Source organism: Egretta garzetta, unplaced genomic scaffold (genome assembly GCF_000687185.1).
Source record: "Egretta garzetta isolate BGI_Z169 unplaced genomic scaffold, ASM68718v1 scaffold439, whole genome shotgun sequence".
NCBI lineage: Eukaryota > Metazoa > Chordata > Aves > Pelecaniformes > Ardeidae > Egretta > Egretta garzetta.
Genome location: NW_009260803.1, coordinates 2,307,107 through 2,332,432, shown reverse-complemented (window position 1 = coordinate 2,332,432; position 25,326 = coordinate 2,307,107). Strand labels below are relative to the sequence as shown.

The following is a 25,326-nucleotide window of genomic DNA, read 5'->3' as shown; positions in this document are numbered from 1 at the left end:
GCCAATTAAGAGGGGCGTGGCCAGCAGGTGGACGGAGGTTCTCCTCCCCCTCTACTCTGCCCTGGTGAGACCCCACCTGGAGTACTGGGTCCAGTGCTGGGCTCCCCGATTCAAGAAAGATGAGGAACTCCTAGAAAGAGTTCAGAGGAGAGCAACAAGGATGATAAGGGGACTGGAGCATCTCCCCTACGAGGAAAGGCTGAGAGAGTTGGGCTTGTTCAGCCTGAAGAAGAGAAGACTGAGAGGGGACCTCATCAACACATACAAATATCCCAAGGGTGGACGTCATGAGGATGGAGCCAGACTGTTTGCAGTGGTGCTCAGTGACAGGACAAGGGGCAATGGGCACAAACTGAAACATAAGAGGTTTCAGTTGAATATGTGGAAGAACTTCTTTATTTTGAAGGTGACAGAGCACTGGAACAGGCTGCCCAGGGGGGTTGTGGAGTCTCCTTCTCTGGAGATATTCAAAGCCCGCCTGGACGATGTCCTGTGTAACATGCTCTAGGAGAACCTGCTTTAGCAGGAGGGTTGGACTGGATGATCTCCCGAGGTCCCTTCCAACCCTTGCCATTCTGTGATTCTGTGTGGCAACATAACTTTTGGATTACAATGATTTAAAAAAAAAAAACAACAAAGAAACAAACAAACAAACAAAACCTTCCATCATGATCTGTTAATACTGTTTGAACTAACAGATTGCCAAAAAAATGTAGTGGAATTCCATGGAACTGGTTGTAATATCATGTAAAATTGCACCCCATACTTAAATCACAAGTCATCTTAGCTCTTCATCTAATTAATAAAATGAGTGTGTATATAGGATTTTTTTAACTACAAGTAATTTTATCAGAATAAACGATGCCATTTGTATTGTCTGATTTTACTGCCAGTTCTGTACTACAGCCAGAATGCCTGCTAAATATTGTCACTGTTGCCTTTTGTATGTCTTTATCAGTGTTTTGCCTTGATTTGTGGTTACACCAGGATCTACGGTAGCCCTGACAAAACGATTGCAAGAGTGACACCTCAATAAAGTAATTCCAAACAGAAGCTGAAGCCAGGGACCACAGCACGTATCTGGTCTGCGGATACAGCTCATGTTCCATCCAAAGTGTGAGCAGTATTATGCTTTCCAGTACTGCTATACCCATGACAGGATGCTCGTGTCTGACAAAGCTATAAACAACTGAATTACTGCACATCACAGTAAATCTTGCTTGTCGCCATGTAATAATTTATAAATGCTCGATTAATAGTAGTGTGAATAGTAAAGTAATCAAGCTTTTACATATGTGCAGTCCTTGAATGCTTAAAAAAAGCCCACAGGTTTATTGTTTTTCCATTTCCTTTAGCAGTGAAAGGACTATGGACCTGGTTTTAGAAATGTGCAATACCAATTCCATCCACTGGTGTGGAGTTTCAGGAAGGCAACTTGGAAAGCTGCACCCAAGTTCATCCCTCCATCTTGCACTTACATTGCTGTCCTCAGTGCAGGGATTGCAAGTAAGTCTTTAGAGCACAGTTTTGTTACAAAATCGCTGTTTTATAAGTTCAGTAATTCTTCCTAATAACTACTTTTATAAATATTTTCCCTTTCTAGAGTGTCTCTGGCTTAAGACTTACAGACACGTTTTTGAAGAGAACATACGAATATGATGATATTGCACAAGTCTGTGTAGTTTCTTCAGAAGTCAAACAAAGCTGAAGAAAAACATTCTGTATTTCTGCTGGGCTTTTTTTCTTTTTTTTTTTGGACCAACTTCTTGATGTTTTTGCAGCTGAATCACATCAAAATGTGTACAAACAAAACCAAACCCCTATGTATCTGTAAATGTAACTATGCTTATTTAATTTCTCTGAGCATTTTTTGAATGTTTTGAAATCTTAAAAGCATGTGTATGCATTTTATCTACTGAAAATAAAGCCTTTGAAAAAAGTGTAGCTCTAGCAACTTATGTTGCATTAACATCACCTTGGGGCAGGGGGGTGAGATTGATACGAAATAGTAGCACTTCGTACTGATTTTTATTATTTTAATTATTTTTAAAATATTTCAACAATTTTTAAATTGTGGTTCTGACAAAACTGCTTCTGTCTGAAGGAATTGGCCTTTTATAGGCAAGTTCCTGGAGTCCAAACCCCCAAAAGAAAGACTTCGGGGTACCTGGCGCGGCAATGTATTTGCCTGGTACGTACACAGCCATAAGAGCTGCAGCCTGGTAAAGGCACGAGATGAGAGTGCAGCTGGCACTGCTGAGGCGCCGGTGGCCAGAAAGTAGAGCATTAGCCAGAGAATGTGTTGGTTGTGGCTCAGTCTCTCGGAAGGAGTGATACAGCAAATCTGCCGCCGTTAGCTGCAGTCTTGGGCAGCGTTGTGCCTCCCAGCGATACAGGGCGCGCTGTGCACAGGCACGTTACTTCCGAATTAGTCGGGAACTGGAAACTAAAACAGCAGAATTTGGGCATTTTTTCATTGTTAAACTGAGGCAGTGGGAATTGTTCTTCCCATCCCAGAGGCATTTAAGTAGACTGTTCTAGGAAAATAAGGAGAAAAACCCTACAAGGCTGCCCTAGATCAAGTTCTCCAAAGCATACGCAGGAAGGAATTCAGGACTTGGTTAAGCATTGAAATGTGCTTTTCCCTAGCTTTGTTTTTGATAAAAGATTGAAATATTTTGGGCTGAAATGCCTCAGGTCACCCAAAGGAAGCCATTTAATACAGAAAATGGTGACTGACTTTCCTAGTTCCACAATAGTTAAGCTAGTGTTAAAGATTCTACTTTTGTTGTATTTCTCAGCTATCACATTGGCACTTAGCAACTTTAGTTAGTTTTGACAGTATTTTACTTAAGGCTTTCCTGTGTATAAAATCTTTTAAGTGTAGAATTCAATTTAAAAATACTGGATAAATTTAGGACCAGCTTACAAAATTGAGGGAATGAGTCCACACCAGGGAAAAAAATACATTGAAGCTCTATCTCACACATCTTATAAAATGCAGAGCAACCAACATAAACAGGTATATTAAAGAATGCAATTTACCTGTTACTGTAGATACATGAACAAACTAAAACAGTAAAACCACAACTATCCAGACAAAAAATGTAAATAACTTTATTAATCTATTTTCAAGTTAAACTGACACAAGTTGAAGGAAATGTAACTATGGTAATAAGAGGTAGGAGCGATACAGAAATGGTAGACAAGTTGCATTTTGCCAGGATGACTTTGGGTAGCCCTGGAACAGCGTATGAATCCAAAGCGGCAGACTTCGTTCTTTCTCAGTATGCACAAGTGATTTTACTTTGTACTCATTACAAAACCAGAAGTGCAACTGAAACAATTTCTAAGCTGAATATTTCAGTAGGTGTCTTTATGATCAGGCATAGTTAGAAGAATACACTTCCATGCAAGCAGGCTACGGGAGTTTACAATTTGAGTGCAAAACATTTTCTTCTCTAACAATTATCACACTTATATGCTGATGGAATAGTAATGATACAAAACCAATTAAGTGCTAAATGCATATTTGCTCAGTTGAATTATAAACTGCAACTGACCTTACATTAAAGCCGTATTTATGGGAATTGTGGTTTACCACTTGATCTAGGAGGATGAAAAATTTTAGTGCAAAATAAAGTGCAGTTATTACACAGGAAAAGATTCCTTCCTCACCCTGTGATTGAGACATACGGCATGACTCTGAAACAATCTAGCCTATTCAAGGCAAAATAGACCTTAGCGTAAATGATCCCTCTGTTCCTGGTTTCAATGGGAAAGCATGTAATGACAGCTCCTGTTATTGGTTTCACTGTTTTTTATTTAGGCTGTTGTCCTAGTTTCGGCTGGGATAGAGTTAATTTTCTTCATAGAAGCTAGCATAATCGGTCGGTTGTGGGGAGAGTGATCGCTGCTCGGGGAGTGATCATGGCTCGGGACGGGCTGGGCATCGGTTGGCGGGTGATGAGCAATTGGGTGGTGCATCATTAGTTTTGTACATTCTGTATATTCTCTTACCATTCTCATTATGACTATTATTATTATTTTCTCTTATTAAACTGTCTTTATCTCAGCCCACGGCTCTAACCTTTTTTTTCCTTCCCGATTCTCTCCCCCATCCCACTGAGGGAGGGGGGAGTGAGCGAGCGGCTGCATGGTGCCGAGTTGCCAGCCGGGTTAAACCACGACAGCTGTAAAGCCCTTTCTGTTCACATACAAGAAACAAAGAATGCTTACAAGTTAAGTATTGTGCCAGTTGTAGCACATTCCTAAAGGGTTAGCTAATGACATCAATGTTTTAATAAATACTCTAGTTACATACTATCTGTACTGGAGTAAAACCTAAACATGACAGTATTGTAGTATGTGACATGAAAGTTACCACTCCATAAAGATGATTTCGAGAGTAGTTTTCAGGTAACTAACCAATGCTTCATTCCATTTAACCTTGGGGATAGCTCTCCCATAAATCCAGTGAGCTCTAGGGCTTCTACTTGACAGTACTTCTACAGCCAGTCTTTGAGTATTACTGTATTTTATAGTTCTTAAGGAACTGACAAGAGGTTCCTGACACTCTGTCTTAAATTAGAAAGGTAACTGACTGCTTGAAGATTGCTGCCATGAAGTAAGGGTAAATTGAATTGGAGAGATATTGCAGTGCTGCCCAGCCCACTCTGGATTTATTGGTTCCCCTCACTTTGAGCAGGTGAAAATAAGAAAGAGAGAACTAAGAGGAACCATGTAGTTTAACAGATATGCTAGGAGCCATGCTTCTCTCCTGGCACAACACACAACTCCAGGCAATGTTTGTACAGTAGCTGTAGCCCACCTACAGCCTCCATCCATCTTTCTTGTAAATGGTGTCCTGTCCTATTAAATGTAACTGAACTTAAGTAGTGGTTTTCTTGAATTAGATTCAGGACCTGAACTACCTCTGAGAAAAGATCCTGTTAGGGATTTTCTTCTTTGTCATCAGATATTAAGTCAGAAGCTGTTACTTGGAAGTGTATTTAATGTAAAGCTTAAGTGTCGCTACAGCCTCAAAAAGGCAACTACAGCAACTTACTTACATAATTTTAAATAGCATTTTAATGCTGTGTATAGGCAAGCTGTACTGAATAAAGTATGAAATGTCTTAAAGTTGTTTAAGTTGCTCTATTAAGCTTTATCTCTTTATCTAACATACATAATACGGATTTCCTATTTTTGTGTTTTCGCCAATTCTTTTCATTTCTCCTTGGCCCCAGCTGCTTCTCCCCCATTCCAGCAGCAGAAGACTCATACAACAGACGCACAACTGGCATTTGTCAGAGTCAAATACATGACCAGGCCCCAAATTTTGCATTTGCTTCTACTTGAGGTGCTCTTTTTTTGACTACAAGATGAATCAGATACAATGTCTGAGGCCCAGGAGTTCCTGCATATTTCTGCATGTGGGAGTCTGTTGTTACTCCCCCACGTACCTTCTACAGTCTAACCAGCCAGCACAGATCCCTTTGTCTTGGGAATCAAAGCAGGCTCCTCAAGTTAGTTTTGGTACACAAAGAGGAAAATGTGAGTGTTGAGAACCTCCCTGGAGTAAAAACAAGTGTACCTTGTACCAGAAAGCAGTGTGAACAGTAAGCAGAATACAAAAAGTTAACATAATAAAAATACAGAAAAGCAGTGGTCTCTGAAAGAGTAAGATTAACTGAGAAGAAAAGCCAGGGTACGAACAGAAATACTATAGAGTGGAAAAATGTTTAACTTGACCATATAACCATCACTTAAGTAAGTTAGGTATGTATGTGTAACGAAACTTTAAAAAAAACCTTAATTGTTTAAGCCAGTGTTTTACCACACAAGAATAGAACGAGAATCCTTCTTTCTAAGGCAGTTATTTTCTGATAAATTTTCAGTACTAGTTATTTGTACAGTCACAGGATCAGTTTTAGCTTATTACAGTTAAGAATTTTAAGCTTATATTAAGTACTGCATACATACGGAATGTAATACAGTTTGCCATGCCTAGGAAAATAGTGCCATAATGCTGACCTCCAGGGCTACCATCAGGATTTTTGAGGGTACACATGGCAGTAGAAAAGCCTAAAACTTCTTAATACCCTTTCCCTTCCCAAGCGAACTTCCAGAAACTTGGTTTCTGTGTATTATCCTACTCAGGATTAGTGTCCTCTCTCTGCAGTTAGTGGTACTCCTTCATATGCAATCACCTCTCTCCCTCCTGCCCAATGAAGTTGAAAAAAATACTTCATGTTACTAATGATGGCCCCTCCACAGGCTTAAAGAAACAGACTTTTCAAGTGTTGGTTTTAAGTACACTCAATACTCCAAACACTGATTTATGCTCGTTATACAAGGGCACATCAGATAAGCCTATTGTTTCAGTATCTGACAAGGAGTACAGCCATAATGATTTTCACCGTAAGAGTAACATCCCTTTTACACTAGGATTTTAGAATTTAGCTGTTACGCCACATCAGCCTGCTACAAAACTCCTTCCCACTCAATAGCCCTGGAGATCAATCTAATGCACATACTGAAAATGACTTGTACTTAGGGATTTTAATAAACCACCTATTTTTTTATTTTATTATTAATTTTCAGAGGAGTTACTATACATAAACTATATGTTCCAAGTTATGTGCAATAGATCTGTTTAACAGATTTATTCTTGTTTGCAAACACGCACAAAGAATTTTCTGTCTTCTATTCAAGCAGAAGAGTTACAATGGTGCTTTTGCTACTAACTATGGTATGCATTTTGGGGTTATATACCATTCCAATTCACGTGCCTCCTTTCAGTCAGGAATGCTCTTCAGTGCTGCCACTGAAAGATCTGCTCCGGACATGATTTCTCAGTTGCTCTATGAGCTCTGGATTCTGCTGCTGTATCTGTTGTGCAAACTGCTGCCCCCTGCGTTAAACAGTTTTAAGTAAAATCAACAAGTGAAAAAAAAACCTGACAAGCAGCATTTGTATGAAAACAGGATATCCCAACATAACTGAAAGGTGCATTACATGAGAGTTAAGACTAAAGATAACGTGCTGTATAGTCTTAAGACATTGTAGTATTATGACTTTATCTAGTTAAAGTCTCTCCCAACAGGATTATCATCAGATCTTCATTTTTAGTCTTTAAGACTACTACTTCTACTTGATTAACATGCAGGAAAAATGTATTACCTTTCTTGGGAAAACTAAAATTTAGCGACAAACCTGCTCCAGTGATTTGCTCCCTTCTTTTTGAGAGGATCCATTCTAGTTATTTAAGATTACTCCTGTAGCTGAAGTGCAACTTTATATTAGTTTTTCCAGAAATACAGCGTGCAGCTGCCAACTTGTACTTGTGAGCAAGATGTCATTAGCGGAAAGCAAGCGTACAATTACACCTTTGTGTCTTTGTCTTGTATGACTGAAGTAATGACAGAGCCATCCCCATAACAGTTGTAGCTTGTGAGTTAATTTAATGGGTGAGATTAATTCCACGTAAAAGAGAAGCACAACACGGGTTTACTAGAAAAAGCAAGTAAAACATATTACTTCATTAATGGCTATGGCATGGCTTCTCTGTAACTTGCGTTTTGCCCAAGTAGCAAATTATTAAGACTCCTTTAGACCACAGTGTAGGTTGAAGGAGAACCACCATTTTCATAGATCTAGGTGTAGTACACAGTTTTTGAGAAAACAGGCCTTGATTTTGTGTGGGCACATTTCTGTCTGTGATGTGAATTATAGATTACTCTTGCCCTGGAGGGGCATAACTTAAAAACAGTTTGAAACAGGCTAGAATATGGAAATAAAGTAAAATTATATGCCCTTTAAGAGGTCTTGCTGTATAAGCAAATGGCATGTTTTTGTGCAGACTCTTCCAGATGGATTAGCATTATTATACAATAGAAGGCTTGGGTCTTGGTTGTTGTAAAAGCTACTCCTCCTCATACTGAAGCCTTCCTAGTCTAAATGGAGGGATGCCAAAGCAGAAATTGTTGCAACATGTGCTAAGTATATCTGTAGCTTTTCTAACTAGTTTCTGGGATATCAGGTGGTAAATTTATCAACACAATATGAAAGCATGTGTAGGGGTACTAAAAGACCAAAAGGAGCATATTTAGTAAGAGGCATTTAGAAATTAAACAGTGTATGAAAACCAGAAAGTGAAATCAAGCACCCAGTCCAATCATTCCAATTGATGGAAATGTACAAAGCAAACAAACAAGATAGTGGAAAATACGTCTTCAAGTTCTCAGTTTTAATAATAGGCATACAGTGGGAATGGGCCACAGTGTAATTGGCTTGACACTATCCCTTTTAAATAGATGTTGCACAGTGATGCTTGCTTCTACAAATGTGACAGCTAAAACTAGCCAATTTTTACTTACGCATGGATCAGGCTGGACAAATCTGACAGGCCACCAACACCTGCAGCAGGGCCACCAATGGCATTTGACATCATCCCTGACATCCTGGAACAGTTAGCACAGAGCTGGCATTGGGGTATGCAGAGACCTCTACAGTAAGCAATACGTCATAGTTCTTTTTTAAATTGCTGGGAGGAAATAAGCCGCAAGAGGAAGAAACTGCAGCAGTTTTATTTACAGTAAGCAAAAATAAAATCACATTTTCAGGAATACAGTACTATCCACCTTTTCTCTTATTAATTCAAACCCCTAAAAAATTTGTTTTAATGGTACTCCATTATAATACTTACAATTGTTGAACTTGAGGATTCTGCATTAAGCTTGCTGCCTAGAATAGACAATATATAGCTGAAATTATAACACATATACTACTTGGGTATCACTGAGGAAAATGTGGAAAAAAAACCAAAAAACCCCAACATGCTGTATTCTACGTTTTATTACAAAATTAAGCTAAGTTTATGTATACAGAGATGTATGGTCCCCAGCAAAAAGAATCATTACAGGAATGTATTTCAATGATATGAAGCTGAGACAATTTGTTGCATGTTAGATAAAAAATAGTGGTTACAGATTCAGCCATGAAAAATATGAGAAGACAAAATTATACATAAAAACCCAGTACCAGAAAACAAAACAAAACAAAACCCAACAAAAAAAACCCAAACAAACAAAAAAAAATGAAGACTTCCAAGAACAAAGGTTTTCTATTGGGCTTTTTTGAGAAAGGTCTGGTTTTTGTGATTCCCAGCCTGGATAAATCAGTTTTGCAACTACTATTACCACTGGATATAAACTGTTAAGATTACGGCCACAAAATACTGCAAAGTAAACCAGAGTGTGGACTGACTTAGTAGCATGGTTTTGTGGTAACATATATCTTCCATGGTAATTGTAGTAGGTAACTTTGTAGTAAGCAGGAGGTTATTTAAATTTCTCATCCATAAGATACATCAAAAATTATATTGTGTTTACCATGGTGTAAGAGCATATATGGACAGATACTATAGAATAAACCAGGTAATGTTTTAAAGTTAGTAACAGGTCTGTATGAATGTAAGACCAATAGGCATAATGCAGTATCTGCTTATTCACTCTCTTATTAAAGGTCCTACTAAAAACATATATATGTAACATTCATTTTATTGATCAATGTATCTCCATGTATGTATCTCAAAAGTAAATCATCTGTTTTCTCTAGTCTGCAGTTGGATACAAAATGCCAAATTCAGGTCAATTCTATGGGTAATACAGGACTTTTTTTTCTTTCTTCCATCAGCAAAAAGTCTGATCCAGGTTAGAGGCCCAAAATGCAGGCTATAAGTAACTTTCTTAAGGTCAGACAGTGAGTCAATTTTTTTCCTTAAAACCGAACAAAACCAAAAAACTACACCACAGGAAAATCATTAATTCATTCCAGGCGGAAGGCCCTGTGTACTATCCACTTGACCAGGCATTTTGTGGAAATGATGCAAAAAATCCTTTCCCATAGTTAGCTGCATATTGAAAAGTATATCTTTGACTAAGAGATGCAGACTGTCTGAGTAAGTCGCTTGCCCATGAAGTGGTACACAGAGTTCCAGTGCTATTTAATAATCGCTAATGCCGTTGGAGAATTCACTCACTTCTTCCCTCCCTACTGTCTCTGTTATTTGGACCATAGTATCTGACCAGATGTATTGATTTCTCTTGCATGCAGTGCATTTCCACACGGAAGCACTGGTTGAAATGTCCTGTCCTAATGAAGCCACCAGAGGGGCAGTAAGTTTTTAATGGAGTTCTCAAAAGAAGTAAGGAGTTTTTTGCATTTTTTCTCCAAGTTCCATTCTTCAAAGTCAATTAATACCATTTAGCTAAGAAAGTCATGCATGGAGAAAAACTACTGAGGGACTAAACCACTGTCATTGTACTGGAAGTAAAGGCATGCACTATATGTTATTTATATTAATTGCTTGCACATCTCATGAAGTTTTGCACACTTAAGGATGTCAGGGATAATTTGAAAGAGTAAGAACAGAAGGGTCTTGGATAGTTCTCCCCAAGCAGAGTTACTTCAGTCTTGGGCAGACTGCATCTGCATCAACTGCTATTTGCTTAAGAGGTGATTTCTTTGTATTTGTTGTTAACTGCTATATGGAGAACAGAAAAGAAATTTTGACCATGTTTTTAGCAGGCATCTTACTGTCATGCCATCTATAAAAATAGCATAACATGTTCTTGTGCTTCATTTCTTGTTTTGACTGTAAAATTGCTTAAATTCAGTATAATGAAACCATTTCCATTATAATAAGCACTGAAATTGCATGTGTTATTAAACAAGAGTTGTTTTTAAAGCTTCAGTTTTAAAAAAAGTATAATGTAAAACCTGAAATATACTCACCATACTAATGAAGGCAGGATTGTTTATCAAGCTTGCCATGTCAAAACTCAGTCCAGTTCCAGTCTACAAACAAATTGCAATTGAAGAGAAGTTTACTTACAAAATCCCAGTTAAAACTATTGTAAATAAACAGATACAGAGCTAACTTACAGGACTGGACATGTCTCTTAGTTTCTGTTCTGCTATTTTCAAATTTGACTTATAAGAGTCATTCTCTGGATCAAGATCCAGTGCTTTTTGGTAACTGGTAACTGCTTCTTCATATTTATTCACTGAGGTCAGAGCCAACCTAATGTGAAATAAAGAAATCCTGGGTAGAACATAGATGACCATCAAAAGATAATGATACATTTTCTAAGTAAAACAGTATCTCACAACTAATTTCTAGCTTGAGTACTAAGTTAAAGCAAGTTTTGCTATTATGCTACTACTGCTTAGTGTAAGCACTTGTTTTTGCAGAAGAGATGATCTTTCAGGAACTCATCTTGCATTGTGTGTTCCATATCTATGCAAATTTCATTAAAAACTCCTCGGCATCATCAAGTTATTTAGTCTATATTTGAGAGCACAAGCTGGATCCAGCATCCATGACTTTTTGCATAAACTTAGGAATTCCTGTGTTTCCTCCAGTCCTTTTGACATAAGAGATCATTCGGAAGGGTTCGTGGGTAAGTGGGGCGAAGAAACTCTTAACGTTAAGTTCTGCAGCTTCAAGAAATCAAATACTGGAACCACAAGTTTCAGCGTAATAGATTTCTGTCTTGGGATCAGTGTAAGGTTCTCCTTTCGGATTTTCTACTTCAACAGCTTGACAAATGGGTTATACAGGATAGTGTTAACATCTGTAAGATGCTGTAAGAAAACCTTGTATCAGGGGAGTCTGCTTAATGTTTTGAAAAAGATTCTTCTCCAGCAGCTCAGGAGAGGACGGGACAGATCTACTACTTTTGAAACAGTATTTGCTTTCAAATTCGATTAGCTACTACATTTAAAACATCATCTTTCTTTGAGCTGTTCCAGAAGTCCGCATCTGGTTGCAGTTTCAATTCTACCTTTTACTGTATTTTCAATTTATACTGACCACAAAACTAAACTGATCTTTTTAACATTTTGTGAAAAATCTGTGTAACCCACATTCAGCTATTTAGTACTCCAGTCCCCCTAAGGTACGTGCTGAGATTCACAGACTGGGTTGACAAGCCTCTCCTAGTGCCCACTAACAGACCTTAGTCTTTTATCTCAGGCAAGAGAGCTCAGTGTGTTAGATACATCAGTCACAGTGATTACACTTAGTAATGAACTCAATAACAGTATGAAGCTCCAGGAGCTTCCAGTAATGCTCCTGGAAGAACTCATGCAATATTAATGTTTTCTCTCTTAACACAGTTACTCCCATAAAAAACATTCTCCCTTTTGGCCCATTAAATTGCCAAAATAGTTTCTGACCAGACAAGAAATGCAATCCCTGGTATTTCTATAATGCAATCATGTTTTTTTACGTAGAAAGTATGTATAATTCTGCTTCTTGGAACACAACAGAAGTCAGAACAGTGGGCAACAGTTTCTTTGCTCACAATTGCTGCCCATACAAGTGCTCTCACAGGGTCATGCTGGAAGTATCACTTTAACTGTCTACCTGGTTCCCATCTCTGCATATTTCTGTGGCAATTCTGCATCTTTCTGTCACATATAAAGAGTTTCTGTCAAACTCTGAGAAAACTGATACGCCTGCGTAATGCAGTCAGAAAACACAGCTTTCTCGTAAGGACTTCCTCTCAAGAAAGTGGTTTCTGCACTTGTTTTTTTTCAGTTGTTATTAAACAAGCATGATTTCTTCAGCCTATGACAAGCGTATTATTATATCCATCTGCTGAGTTAAGCAATGGCTTGTAGCTCAAAATGTATCTTGTATCAAACCAACCAGACAATCAAAAAAAAGAGAAGCCTGATTGCCCGAGAATGATCTCACTTACGTTGTGTATCAAAAGGTGCACTGGTCTTACACCCAGAACTCTAAAATAACCTCCAATTTCCAATTAAATCAGCCTGTAGCTTCCCTCAATCTCATTGAAATCAGGGGATCTGGGGTTGTGCTATATGAGGAAACGATCTAAAGAGAGTTCAATAGGACAAAACCAGTTTGACAGTCCCTAAAATTTCAAAGTGAAATAAGCATCTCAAAAGCCAGTCGGGCTACTTTTGCAGTAGTAAAATAAACTGTATTGTGGAAAGATTTCAAGTGATAGAATTCCATCATCTTTAATCTTAAATAAATGCCCCCTGGCATGGTTTTGTCCCAGGCCAACAAGCATCATCCCAGACAATTTTGGGGCATGGTTCAGAATTTAACAAAGGCCAATGCAATTTAGTAATAGGCAGTTTGGATGTGGCCACTCCATACCGCAAACTAGATTTTAATAACATGGACATGGGCCATTTTGTGCCAGCTGACCCAATGAACAATCCCAAGCATTTTTTAATTTATTAGAATAGAAATAACCTCAAAAGCTTTATGCAGCATTCAGCCCATGCACACAATATGTTTGCTTATTGAAAATGCAAAGCCACACATCTTGGAAGAATGGCCCTTCACTCAAATAGATATGCCATTCAGAACATTCCTGACATTTTTTTTCAGATAGCACTGAACCAGACATGCCGCCTAAAGAGGCTATACTGTTAATCTCTCAGACATGACTAAGAAAAACTACCAAAGGGACATAGCTTAGTCCCAGCTATTCACTGTTCCAACTGCAGAATTTTGATTACTCGTGAGTAGGTTAGAGGTAGGAAAAACATATGATGACTTTCTAAACTAAATATGCAAAGTTGATAAACTGAAAGAGAGAAAATGCAAATTGATGAAATCTGATATGAAAATGCTGAGATCAGTCACATACATAAAACTTTAAGCTGACAGCCTGATAGGGTCATCTTCAGAAAATTGCTACGGTTTCAGAATGTCAGCTAAGTAAAACAGCCTAGCTCCACTTATTTCAGAAAATCTATGGCGATTCACACCTGGGTCTCCAGTGTTTACTCAGATTTGTATTAGCTTACCCCATTCTCCCATATGCTTTGCTGTACTTTGGATCTATTGCTATGGCTCTCTCACAATCCTTTATTGCTTCACTGTAGTTGTTGAGCTTACTTTGGGCAGCAGCCCTACAAGGAAGACAGGAGCTTTGTCAGAAAAACAATAAAAGAAAAACCCACAAGCTTAGATGTTCACATGTCCATGACTAACTTTAGACTTGATTAATCTTACTGACTCTTCATTCACTATTTAGGCGATGGCTCAGCTTTCCTCAATTAAGTAGGACAAGCAAATGTTCTAAATTAAGTATATGCTTAAGTGCATTGCCAGACCAGGGCTTTGGAGAACATGCACTCACCTTTGAGGATGCAAAGGATAAATAATTCTAAGGAATTGTTTTAGATTCAGCATTGACTATACCCAAAATGCATCATAAAACCTCTTAGAAGTGAAACTCTCAAGTAGTAGTTTACATAAAATCATTGTTTAAGCAGAATAGGCATCTTCTAGTAAGAAGTATAGTTTTACTACCATTCAGAGAAACGCTGTGATTTTTCCCTGCTCAATATTTTAGCATGCAACTCATGCTTGCAGGTAAATCAGGGAAACATTTCTCAATAATCTCTGAATTACTAAGTTACAGTTGCATCTCTATATGAGAGAAATATTAAATGTTGTGGACATTGGAACAAATTAATAATTAAAACTTCCCCAGTTTGAAAGGTCTCAAAACACTCCAATTTGTTCTTCCTTGATTAAAAAACTATAGTAGAAATGACAATACTTCCACTGCATAAAGCATTCTTCTTTTTTATTAGGAATGCTATGTGCTACAATCAACACTATATTCAATCCTTTCTCCTGTGATTGCATGTTTTTTCTGACTATGACTAAAATCTCTTCTGAATGGCACTCCTTATATATTTTAAGTATTTAGGCTGCTTAACAGTAGTCCAACTTCACAAATGCCAATGAAGACGTACGGATAAAAGCTGGGGACAATGCTTAGTCTCTCGTGTGTTTGAACAAAAGATGTTTTTTCCTGTTTACAAAAAATTCATATGGCCAGTTAAAACTTTGAGGGCATCTCAGCTCTCTTTTTTCTCATTGCTGTAAGTAAAAGCAATACTGTTGAAGGAAATGTATCTGTCTCCATTGCTCCTGAACTAGCCTAAGAAAGGTAAGAATAAGGCCTATATTTATTCAAATACCGCGTCATCCACAGAACTCCAAGCAACTGCCTGTCTTCTTTTAAATAACCTCTTGTAATACTGTGCTTACTGACATCAAGATTCATTTTGGTCCTCACAAATGCGGTATATGGTGATGTAACATACAGAATAAATTATTTCTACTCTTGCCAATTACAGATTGGGTACTTAAGCCTGCTTTCCTCTACTGAGGAAACTTCCAGTGATTTTGGGACGCTTTTGAATCTGGTCTTATATTTCTATTTTATACCTAAAATCACTTATGTGATCAGTTTTCTCAAGGAAAATAGATGACTCACACTTTGAACTGCCATCTTAAAGATTTAAAATATTAGTAAATTGCACATCTCCTTTCTCTTTATGCTTGCCATGAAACACTGAATCTTTCACTTGTATTTATCACAAACTAAACTCTGGAGTAATGGAAGCACAGTTCCAAAAATAGAAAAATCCACTGGGTACAGTACCACAAGGACAGATTGACAGCACTTAAGTTAATATATGCTTCTGGTAATGGAGGGACTGAGGAGTGTAGAGCAGAGTGGCTCTAGAGGCAGGCTAGTTCCAGTAGGGCTCATAGACTATATTGCCTTATGCCGGTCTTCTGGGCACTATACTGAAAGAGCAAATGTCAGCTGCTGGGTTAACAAGCACTTCCAGACTTCATCTGCTCCCATGTCACTATGTCTTCGCTATGGCGAAGAATAGGTTATACACAAGAGCCTTGTTATTTTTCAACAGGTCATGCATAAAAATGCTGAGTATTTATACAATGCTTGAAATCTTCAAAATGGTATTTCCACACTGATGGTATTTTTTCCACAGAAAGCCAATCCTAGGGGAGATAGAGATGGCAGCTGAGTCAGTAGAACACCAGAAAAAATGGCTCTTACTGCTCTCAACAGACTGGGAATCACAGCCTATATTATGATTTAATATAGACAACCTAACTCACAAAAACCTGACCTCAAGTGTTACAAGTAACTTTAAAGCCCATATTACACCTTTAACTGATACAGATACACTGAATGAGCTCACTATCACTTTAGATCTTTTACAAATTTAAAATTTAACATGATAAATTTCTGAATAGTGGGGTTTTCTAGCTTCACATTGTTTTGATCTACTTGGCAGTTCATCTTTAAAATAATGTTAATGAAGTTAGGGCATGAAAAGTGTGTATTATTTTGTTTTTACCTGTTGCAGTAATAGACTGCGTTGTTTGGATCCAGTTCTATAGCCCTAGTATAACAATCCACCGCCGCACCATAATTTTCTTCTTTCATATGATTATTACCTGAAATAAATGACAAAGAGCTCTTAATTAGTTAAAAGATACAGTGCTATGTATGAAAGAAATAGAGCAGCCATGTTATAGCATCTATATAAGGTAGTTATAACTGCATTTTTCTAAGATACATTCTTTTAAATAGAATTGGCATGGAATAATGCAAATACAAATATCTACAATGTCTGTTAAGTTTATTATGTACACTGTAGTCCACCACATAAACCTTCCCCTTCTCATCTCGCTAGTTCACACTTTCCAGCTAGTTTCTCCTTGTTAAGCAAAGGTCACTTTGTTGAGAAGTGTAATTGTAATTGGAGTTCCATTCTAATATAGATTCATCACTCTTAACTGTCTTCGCAAGCCTCATAATCCAACAGGCTATATGTTAATTCCTTTTGGTCTCATTTTCTCACATGTCCCAACAACTTGCTTGTAACTATCCGTATAACATGGATAATCAAACAAAAGCAAAACTAAACACATAAGCCCCACTTTTGTGATGCCATATAATTCATTCATTAAGATAATGAAAAGTATGCATAGTACAGGCAATCTAAAATGATTTGGAGGTAACATTTCTCACCAACAAAGCTCAGAAGTTCTACTCTATAATGAAGTTTCATATTTCATATTTTTAAGTCCAGTGAAAAAAAAAAAGAAAAATATAAAGAAAGAAAATTCTGGAGTAAGGTCTTTCAAAACAAAAGGTATCTTACACATTCTTTCCTCCCCAACACGGGGCAGTAGTTTCTTTCTTTCCTGATGATAGAGTAGTAGAGAAAAAGTCCTAGTTAAGAGTGCCCAAGCTTAAGCCTGTCCCTGGTCCTGCAACTATGGATCTTTGGTCTGCTAGATCCTACATAAGCCTTGGTTTCCCAGTAATGCCAAGAAATTGTCAGGAAAAGTATAGACTTCCACTGACTTCCTTGTATTTTGGCAAAATATTTCAATCCCCAAAATAAGCAAGAGAAGGCACAGGTCAACAGGTTACTACAGATGTAGGTAACTGCATAAGCAAAGGCTGGAAAAGTTCAGTCAGTGCAACATTTTGTCTCTGACAGAGAGCAAAAGACTGTGGAACACGCAGTCCTAGGTGCCTGTACTAACTGAAAACCACTATACTTGCATTTATTCGTGAACATGGAAAGCTTAATAAACAAAACCAGATTTAAGTAGCTAACTATCATCAAGGTAGTACAAAATCACCTCTTCCTAGCAGTGATACACTAGACTGTAATGACAGTCCTTGCCAGTGAGAAGGCGAACTGAAACTGTACATGCAGGTATACCTTCAAAATATGCATAGAATGTAACTATATGTCTTGCTTCTACAGGCGCACCATCTACATATCTTTCCTTTTATCTAAGGTACTAAGGTCTGTACACTAAATCCTGTTGTCAGATAAAAGACTTGCAAGTTAGGTGCACTCACTAAGATTGCAGCAATTGACATTTCTCTAAAGCAAAGCTGCCATCAGTGACTATCAAAGCTGGAATTTCTTATACTGCTCGGAACTAAAGATGACCTGGGGTACAGGGCTAAGTTGGAGCTACTATCAGTGGGTACCTTTCTTGCTCTCTCTCTCTCTCCAGCTCAAAATTGGCTAAAGGAAAACAGAAAAATAGCTAGACTGTCTATTTCTGCTGAGATTAAGCAATTCAGGACAAAAGGAAAAGCAACTGTAATATTTTATTTTAATGCCAGACAAAGATTCTTAAGACAAAAAACCCCCCACAAATGGTTATACTTCTGAATATGTGTCCTCTATAACAAAAATACTACCTATAGTTATCATTTATACTGTGGTAATACCCAGATCTTTTTAGGATCAAGCCACTGTTACACTACACAAGCCTGCACATAATGTGTGCTCTTACAGCTCTTACATTAAGCCAAACTGTCAAGTGATACATGAGGGTAGGGAAGTAAATTCAAGTATTTACTAGTATGGAGGGTATATTACTTCCTGGTTTTATAAAGACCAAGAAAGAAAACTCTACTATCTGATTTTGGTTTGCCATTCATTAGCCAATTTCTACAGGTACTAGGGCTGGTTTGAGAGCAGTGGAGGAGCAGGCTGGTGGCCACAAAGGTTAGGGAAGTTATTCCATTGGTAAGGACATATAGATAGAAATGAGGAAATGACATAGTTATAGAATTATAGTATTACAGAAGCTATGGGTCAAATGGACTTCCCCAAATTATTTAATTTATCTCCCTAACTCAGGGCAGAAAATACTCATAACTGAAAAGCATGATAGTGGTAATAGGTAATATGTGTGTGAAGATGAGGATTAATATGACAGAGCAGCATTAGAAAACAGGACAGGAAGTTTTAATTTTATTATGGGATAATAACCAAAGGCATTTCAACCAGTTCCAAACTGCTTACTAATGCCCCTGATATCTGACATTTTAAATGGCCCTTTGTCGAAGTTTAGACCCTTTCAATTCTTCCAGTAGAGACATGGGATTGCTTTAGTAACACCACACAAAGACTAACACATAGTACACATCAATTTCATTTCCTCAGTCTATTTTACAAACCCCTGTAGGCTGACAGATGACAAGACAGAAGTCACAGATTTAAAACAGGCATCGCTGTAACACCCACACCTGCAAAGTGCTGAATATCCCTACAGTTCAATAACCATCCTGAGTGCTACTGGTATTCTTCACTTTCCGTGAGCTGGCAGTAACAGACAGCAAAATGAAAAGCCAGCATGCACAGCAGGTATGTTAGAACCTAAAAACTAATTTTCGCTTGTGACTTAACCTTGTTTGAGCTCTTATCCTTAGAAGTAAAGAGCTAATGAGCAACTTCAACAATTAGGAAAACTTACTCTCAAGCCAGTAATGGACTGCATTCATGTCTGCAGATGACCAAGTTTACAATAAGACAGACATGGAACTCATTCTCAGAAATGGTAGAACTTTTTCCACATCATTATCCTGAAATTTTTGAGAGGATTACATCTGCCTTCAGTTAGAAGCTTACTTATTTCTTCTATAAAACTCAAATATCTGAAAATCCAACAGGTCATAAAAGATGTGATTTATAAAGCATCAATCTTCCTGACAACAATTTGTATCAGTTATCAGTGCTACATGCCTTCTTATTTCCCACTTTCCTTTTGCGGGGAAATAAAATGGATTCCTTCCTGGGTAGCATTAGTGAAGACTTCTATGATACAGCTGATTTTCCTCATGTAACAGCAATAACATCAAAGGGAAAATAAGCAACTGGCTTTTCTGCAATTTTTATAGAGCACACAAATTATTTCACATATGTGAAATACTAACCCTAGCAAGTTAACAAGAATTTTTCCATTGGCTTCAGCTGGGTCAGCTTTTTAGCACTGTTTTAACATTCAGCTAGCACATAATCATTGACATCACATAACCTTTTCAAAATAAAATAGAAACTTGTATAGCAATTCCATGGACAAACAGAGAAATCTATCATATACCACACAATAACTGTTAATTCTTTAAAGTTTCTACTATTCAGGAATGTTGCCCGGGACTTCACATGCTACCCCTTAGTTTTTAAACAACCTCCTGAGCAAGGGAGAGAATACACTATATTTTCCTAAACCCCAGACGGAACAAATCACTTAGCCCTTTTACAACATCAAAAAAAACCAGAGAAGGTTTTTCTGCGGGGTGTTTGTTGCCCAGCTGCTCTACTGTCACTGTCCATGATAATCCAAAAATCTTAATAAAAGCGTAAGATGTTCATTCCTATGTTTATTACAAACCTTCATCCTTCAGTTGGTCAGCCTTTTCAACGTCCTCTGGTAAAGAATCTGAGAGAGGCAGCATGTCATTCTGTATGTAAGCAAACCAAGATTTTTTTTTTATTAAAATATAAGCCCTGATTTTGTTAAAAGCTTCTTTTATCCCAGGTAGCATTGTATCAAGAAGCAAACAGATTTTCTGTAGTGCACAGGAAGTATGAAAGAACTAAACATCACTCAAACAGCCTTAGAAGAGAAAGATGGCTTGTTTTCTTCTACTAAAAACCCCTTATGGCTCACCACACATTTTAAAGAATTCAGGGGGAAGAGAGCTGAGCTGTCTCTACAGTCTTGGTTTTCTTATTTTTGTCCCTCCTATTTGCCATCATGGCAGCTCCCAGATAACACGTATTACATTTTCGAAATTCCCATTTTAAGATCAGTGTTCATGGAGATGTTTGTAAAACGGAACAACTAAATAATTTCCAGAAGGGAGTGAAAAGCATCAGCAAACTATGAATGACCTTAAGCACTTTGCAGACATTTATCTCTGGGAATTGCAAAATGCTTAACTGAAGGATAAAAACCTTCAAGTGAGAATGAGACTGCCACTGTTTAGTAATTTTCTATATGGAATTGTCCTTGTCTAGCTGAAATTAATTCCTCCCACGGCCCCAAAAGATTCTCATTCTGCTAGCTTTTATAGAAATTTCGCTTTTTTCATGTTTTCCTTAAGCCTCCACCTCATTTTGACCTATACAGCTCTTTGAGTATATGTTATAAAATCTTAGCACGTATTGGCAAAGTAACTCTGGAATCTAAATGAAATTCTTACCTTGTGAAAAGAATTTGTGAACATTTCTATCAAATGCTGTGGAGGTGCAAGATGAGTGTCTTCCAGGTTAATCTTAAACACAGTCTCCAGACACTGAATTGCAACTTAGAAGAAAAGAATAAAAAATATGTCACCCGTTCCTCAATAAAGTGTAATTTCATTAATTTACTTATAAAGGTGTGATTCACTTCCTTATTCATCTAGTAAAAGCAGCTCTGTGAAATATACCATAAAATAAAGAGAGGCTACCTGATCCCCACAGAACTGACTTGCTGAAAAATAGTATAAGCTATACAGAATCCATATATAGTTCAGCCATTATTCTTAAACCGATTTAAAACTTTTTATTTCAATTCTTTCAGTTGCTTAATGTATTTTTCTTTAAAACATAAAAAGATGAGGATTTAACAAAAGCACGACAATCCATGATACAACTATGCATGTGTCACACACCCCACCTCAACACCACAATGGCCATATGTTTGTGTGGCATAATAGTTGGAAGAAAATGTCTCATCTTTACTGTAAAGAATAAATGCAAGACACTTACTACTCTTATCTTTTTTTTTTTTGGAACAAAATATACTCATTTGAAGACAGTGTTTATTAATGAAATGCTTCATTAATCACAAGCCTTTACCCTGTAAGAAAATACATCTGCGGTATCCTTTCACATGTTCTGGTGTGTAAGGATTAAATGGCCCTCCCAAAGCTGTAAAATAAATAGTAAAACCTGGAGGATGTATTTTTTTAAAAAACTCTGATAACTTACAATAGAAATTATTCAGAAAAAGTAAAGTATGATACATAAGTAAGGTTGATAACAGGTAACAATTGAATACATTGCTAAATATATATACAACTTGCTCCTAAAACCTATAAAGGCTAAAAATATATCAATTTGGCGGGCTCTAAATTACCCAGTAAGAGCGCTGAGGGATTTGGGTTAAACTTCTTTGTCTCCTGCTATGTAGAAAACTTAATTCTTCTAAAGTAAGCACTGATCATGCTGAATTCCGAATTATTTGTTAATAGTACTTATTGCCAGGCCTTTCATAAAATCGGTGGAATTATATATCTTGTTTTTCCTTATATAACTTAATAGGAAGCCACTTGCCATAGTATGCTTACCAGTTTTCCCCTCAAACTTATTTTCACCTAAAGGCATTCCCTTTCCTGAATGCCTCTCCTTATCCATAGTTTTCCATAAATTTAAAACACAACCCCCTCCTTTATCTTTCTCGAGGCATTAAGTCTGTGACACCAGCTCTCTACCATAAAGGAGATTTTTGCAACATGCAGCAGTGCAAATGATGCTTAAACAAAATAAACCCCAGTATAGTATTTTTACTAGTAAGCATTTCCATTAAATAACCAGTTGTTACAGTGAACTGCCGTATTTCTCCTTTAACTGAAAATGGAATTTATAATCCTTATAATCTATCTATCACAGGTATAACAAAATTAGGAGCTCTTATGGGATGAATCCATAGGTTAGAATAATAACTGCTGGTTAACATGCAAGCCAACAACAGAAACCTGTGTAAAAAAAAAAAAAACCAAACCAGAAACTTTTCAAAATCAGAAGATGTATTAAGTTGTGACAAGACCAGTAACTACCCTGTTTTAACGTGATGTAAAAACCTGACCCCAGTAAAGTCAAAGGAGTGAAGACTTGGTTTTGTCTGAAAAGTATCTCAAGAGACTGGACTGCCAGCATCTCACTGTCTTATTATCAAAGTGAGCATCTCATCTGTGGAATGGAAACTGTTCCTGGCACAGACACTTAATCATCCCGTGGTTTATCTTTTCATAAACACCAAGTAGGTACATAAGGTACCAACGAAAAACATCAGACAAATTTTTTCATCCCTTATGTCCCCACCTAACATTGAACACTTCAATGGGTGGGACTTGGGCTATTGCTACTCTACATGCACTAAATGTATTTTGCACAACTAAAATCAGTCAATTATTCAGAATGCCCGCCCCCTATCCTCTAACACATAGCATATGGTACCATGCTTTTGGCAGGGTGCAGCTCTAAAATTAGGATTTCATATCTGTATTAAAATGGTAAATTCTACATCAGCATTTAAGCACAACTGAGGTTTTGTAATATTTTTGTTCAGAAACCAGAATCTTAAATCAATTTCTTCATACAGACATTGGCTAAGGCTGCTCTAAAACACAGTATCGGGTAAATTCTCAGTCATAACCCAATGTTTATCAGTTTTATTATAAAAACAAAAGGAATACTCTTTATCTCTCATTATATGATTTCCAAAAACATTGCTTTCTTTCATCAGCTGAACATCATCATAACCTGATACAGGTTAAATTCATAGATGACTACCACTTCTCAAATGTACAAAATGCTCCAGATTCTGATGTAAAACCAAATCTTTTGGCTTTTACTCTTTTGGGAGTATCCTTTGAATATCATGATACAAATGTTTCTTTCTTGCTTACATTAGTGAACAACTACACTGTAAGACCAAATAACACTGGAAGGAAGCACACTCCAGGTTTATCTTTTTAAGTTTATGCCTCTGAGAAGAAGGACTTGCTTTGCACCTCGGGGAAGTCTACTCTCCACACCTCAGATTTCAGGTAACTCAGTGATCAACTTGCCTGGATGCTGTTTATTGCACTGCTGGTCCTAGACTTCCCCCTGTTTCCTCCAAATTCCTCCTCTGGTTGAAGTGATACAACCAAAGACTGCTTGAAACAGCGCAAAGGTCTTTTAAATAGTTGCTATGAAAAGCTCGTTACAGAATTAAGACTTTTTGTTCTTCTCTTGCTTAATTCCACATCGTGATACCTCCTGCCACGAAGTCTCCAGGAATTAGGGAAAAGGAATAAGAGCAGTATGAAGGAGAAAGACAGATTCTGTGAAGTTACAAAGACTTAATGAGTGTCATCAACAGAGGAATACACATACAAGTCCATCGTTCTGTACCTATGTCTATGTATATGCACGTATAACAGAAACTACACCATACTGAAAATATTCACTACCACGCACTCTTTGGGATCACTGTTCAAGTGAAAAAGAAATGCAAAGCATTTCTTTCATTTTCTGTGTTTTTAGGGTCTCTTAACCTTTCCTCATAAATTACATTGAATTCTTGGAAGTATGAAACAGCAGTTCTACCCATATACCAATATATGGTATTTCTTTTACTTCCTCCGTGGCCAGCGCAGCTACTATCAGACATAAAATGCAGAAAGGAACCAAACATAAAAGTAAAGAGAAAAAGAATCAGCAGGCAAAGATTTGTGGGACACATACACAAATCATTACCATAGTCTGCATTACAGCGTGGCTTGACTTGATGTGATTCAAAGTATCTGTTGCTCAAAACTAAGGTAGTACACATTTTGTAACTTCAGAACATTTTTTAAATGAGAGATGTTTTAAAATTAATAATTGGTGGCAGTTCTAGTTAGGTCACTCCAGTTACTTTCTACGACAATATACATCAAGCAGTTTAACACGTGGGTAGGTATTATACATATACCTATATTAGCACCTTTATCACTTACCTTCCAAACTTTCTTGTTCATCTGGAGTAAAAGTATCCATCTGACTCTGCTCTCTCAAGAAATGGATGACTGCATAAACCAAGCGTTTGACTGATGACATTTTGAAATTGATGAGTTTCTCCTATGTCTCTAAAATATCAGAAAAATTAATTGCTAGAGTATTCCAGCCTCCCACTGACCTCCGTAAGAAGTACACACAATACACAAAGGCTTATCCTTCACCAGAAAGCCCAGTACAGAGATGCTTTGAAAGAAGCAGTTAAATTGTACAGATTAGGGAGAACTACAACCATCTAGCCTATCTACCAGCAAAAGAGCACACATTTCCTCAGATTCACTCCCGCGGGAGAGTTCACCGAGGCTAAAATAATTTAGCAACTTATTTTTCATTTTTATTTTTTAATAGTTTGGATCTTATTTCTAAGACGTGCACTTGGAAGCAGGAGCACATGCTTTAGTCAAAATCAATGTAAAAGCCGCACTGATAAATATAATGACATAAAGAAACACACTTTAATAAAAGGTATTCTATTTTCAGACATGGTATAGCTGAAAGGTTTATATTCACTTTGGACAAAAAACTGGAACACTGTGACCTCAGCGTACACTTGTGATTAGTGACACGACCGGCTCAGTCTGATTTGCATTCAGCATCTGCTGGGAGTTACATAACTTTGAGGAAAAATTTTAGTTCCAACTTTCCAAGTTATTTTTCCTTCCACGATTTCCATTCAAAAGGGCACAACCTGATCCAGTCGCCAGGCTGGAAGCAGGTTAAAAAAGAGCGTTAAATGAACGGCAAGACCGGGGCCAACACTCGAGACATTATTTTCTCTCTACAACCCCCGAGCAAACCGACATG

General features: G+C 37.4%; 2 protein-coding genes across 9 annotated transcripts in view; one reads left to right on the top strand and one right to left on the bottom strand.

Annotated features, from left to right (window-relative positions):
* Positions 1 to 3,888, top strand: part of TRAPPC13 (trafficking protein particle complex 13) — a 26,465-nt gene extending 22,577 nt beyond the window's left edge. For 3 of the 8 annotated variants that reach the window (XM_009646877.2, XM_035902248.1, XM_035902251.1), the window contains 2 exons: positions 1,356 to 1,506; positions 1,604 to 3,888. In XM_009646877.2, coding sequence (XP_009645172.2) covers positions 1,356 to 1,506; positions 1,604 to 1,708 — 256 coding nt within the window. In that variant the 3' untranslated portion in view covers positions 1,709 to 3,888. Of the gene's footprint in view, positions 1 to 958; positions 1,507 to 1,603 lie in introns of those variants that run through there. The other 5 variants (XM_035902250.1, XM_035902249.1, XR_004843033.1 and 2 more) reach the window with 4 other exon arrangements.
* Positions 3,889 to 6,549: 2,661 nt separating this feature from the next.
* On the bottom strand, positions 6,550 to 24,571 carry SGTB (small glutamine rich tetratricopeptide repeat containing beta). Its single transcript, XM_009646876.2, has 10 exons — positions 24,465 to 24,571; positions 20,916 to 21,019; positions 20,102 to 20,171; positions 16,246 to 16,345; positions 13,861 to 13,965; positions 10,951 to 11,089; positions 10,801 to 10,863; positions 8,711 to 8,748; positions 8,382 to 8,465; positions 6,550 to 6,916 (listed from the first exon to the last, which is right to left on the bottom strand). The coding sequence occupies exons 1-10, from the start codon at positions 24,562 to 24,564 to the stop codon at positions 6,805 to 6,807; spliced, it is 915 nt and encodes a 304-aa protein (XP_009645171.1). The 5' UTR covers positions 24,565 to 24,571; the 3' UTR covers positions 6,550 to 6,804.
* Between the last annotated feature and the right edge of the window lie 755 nt (positions 24,572 to 25,326).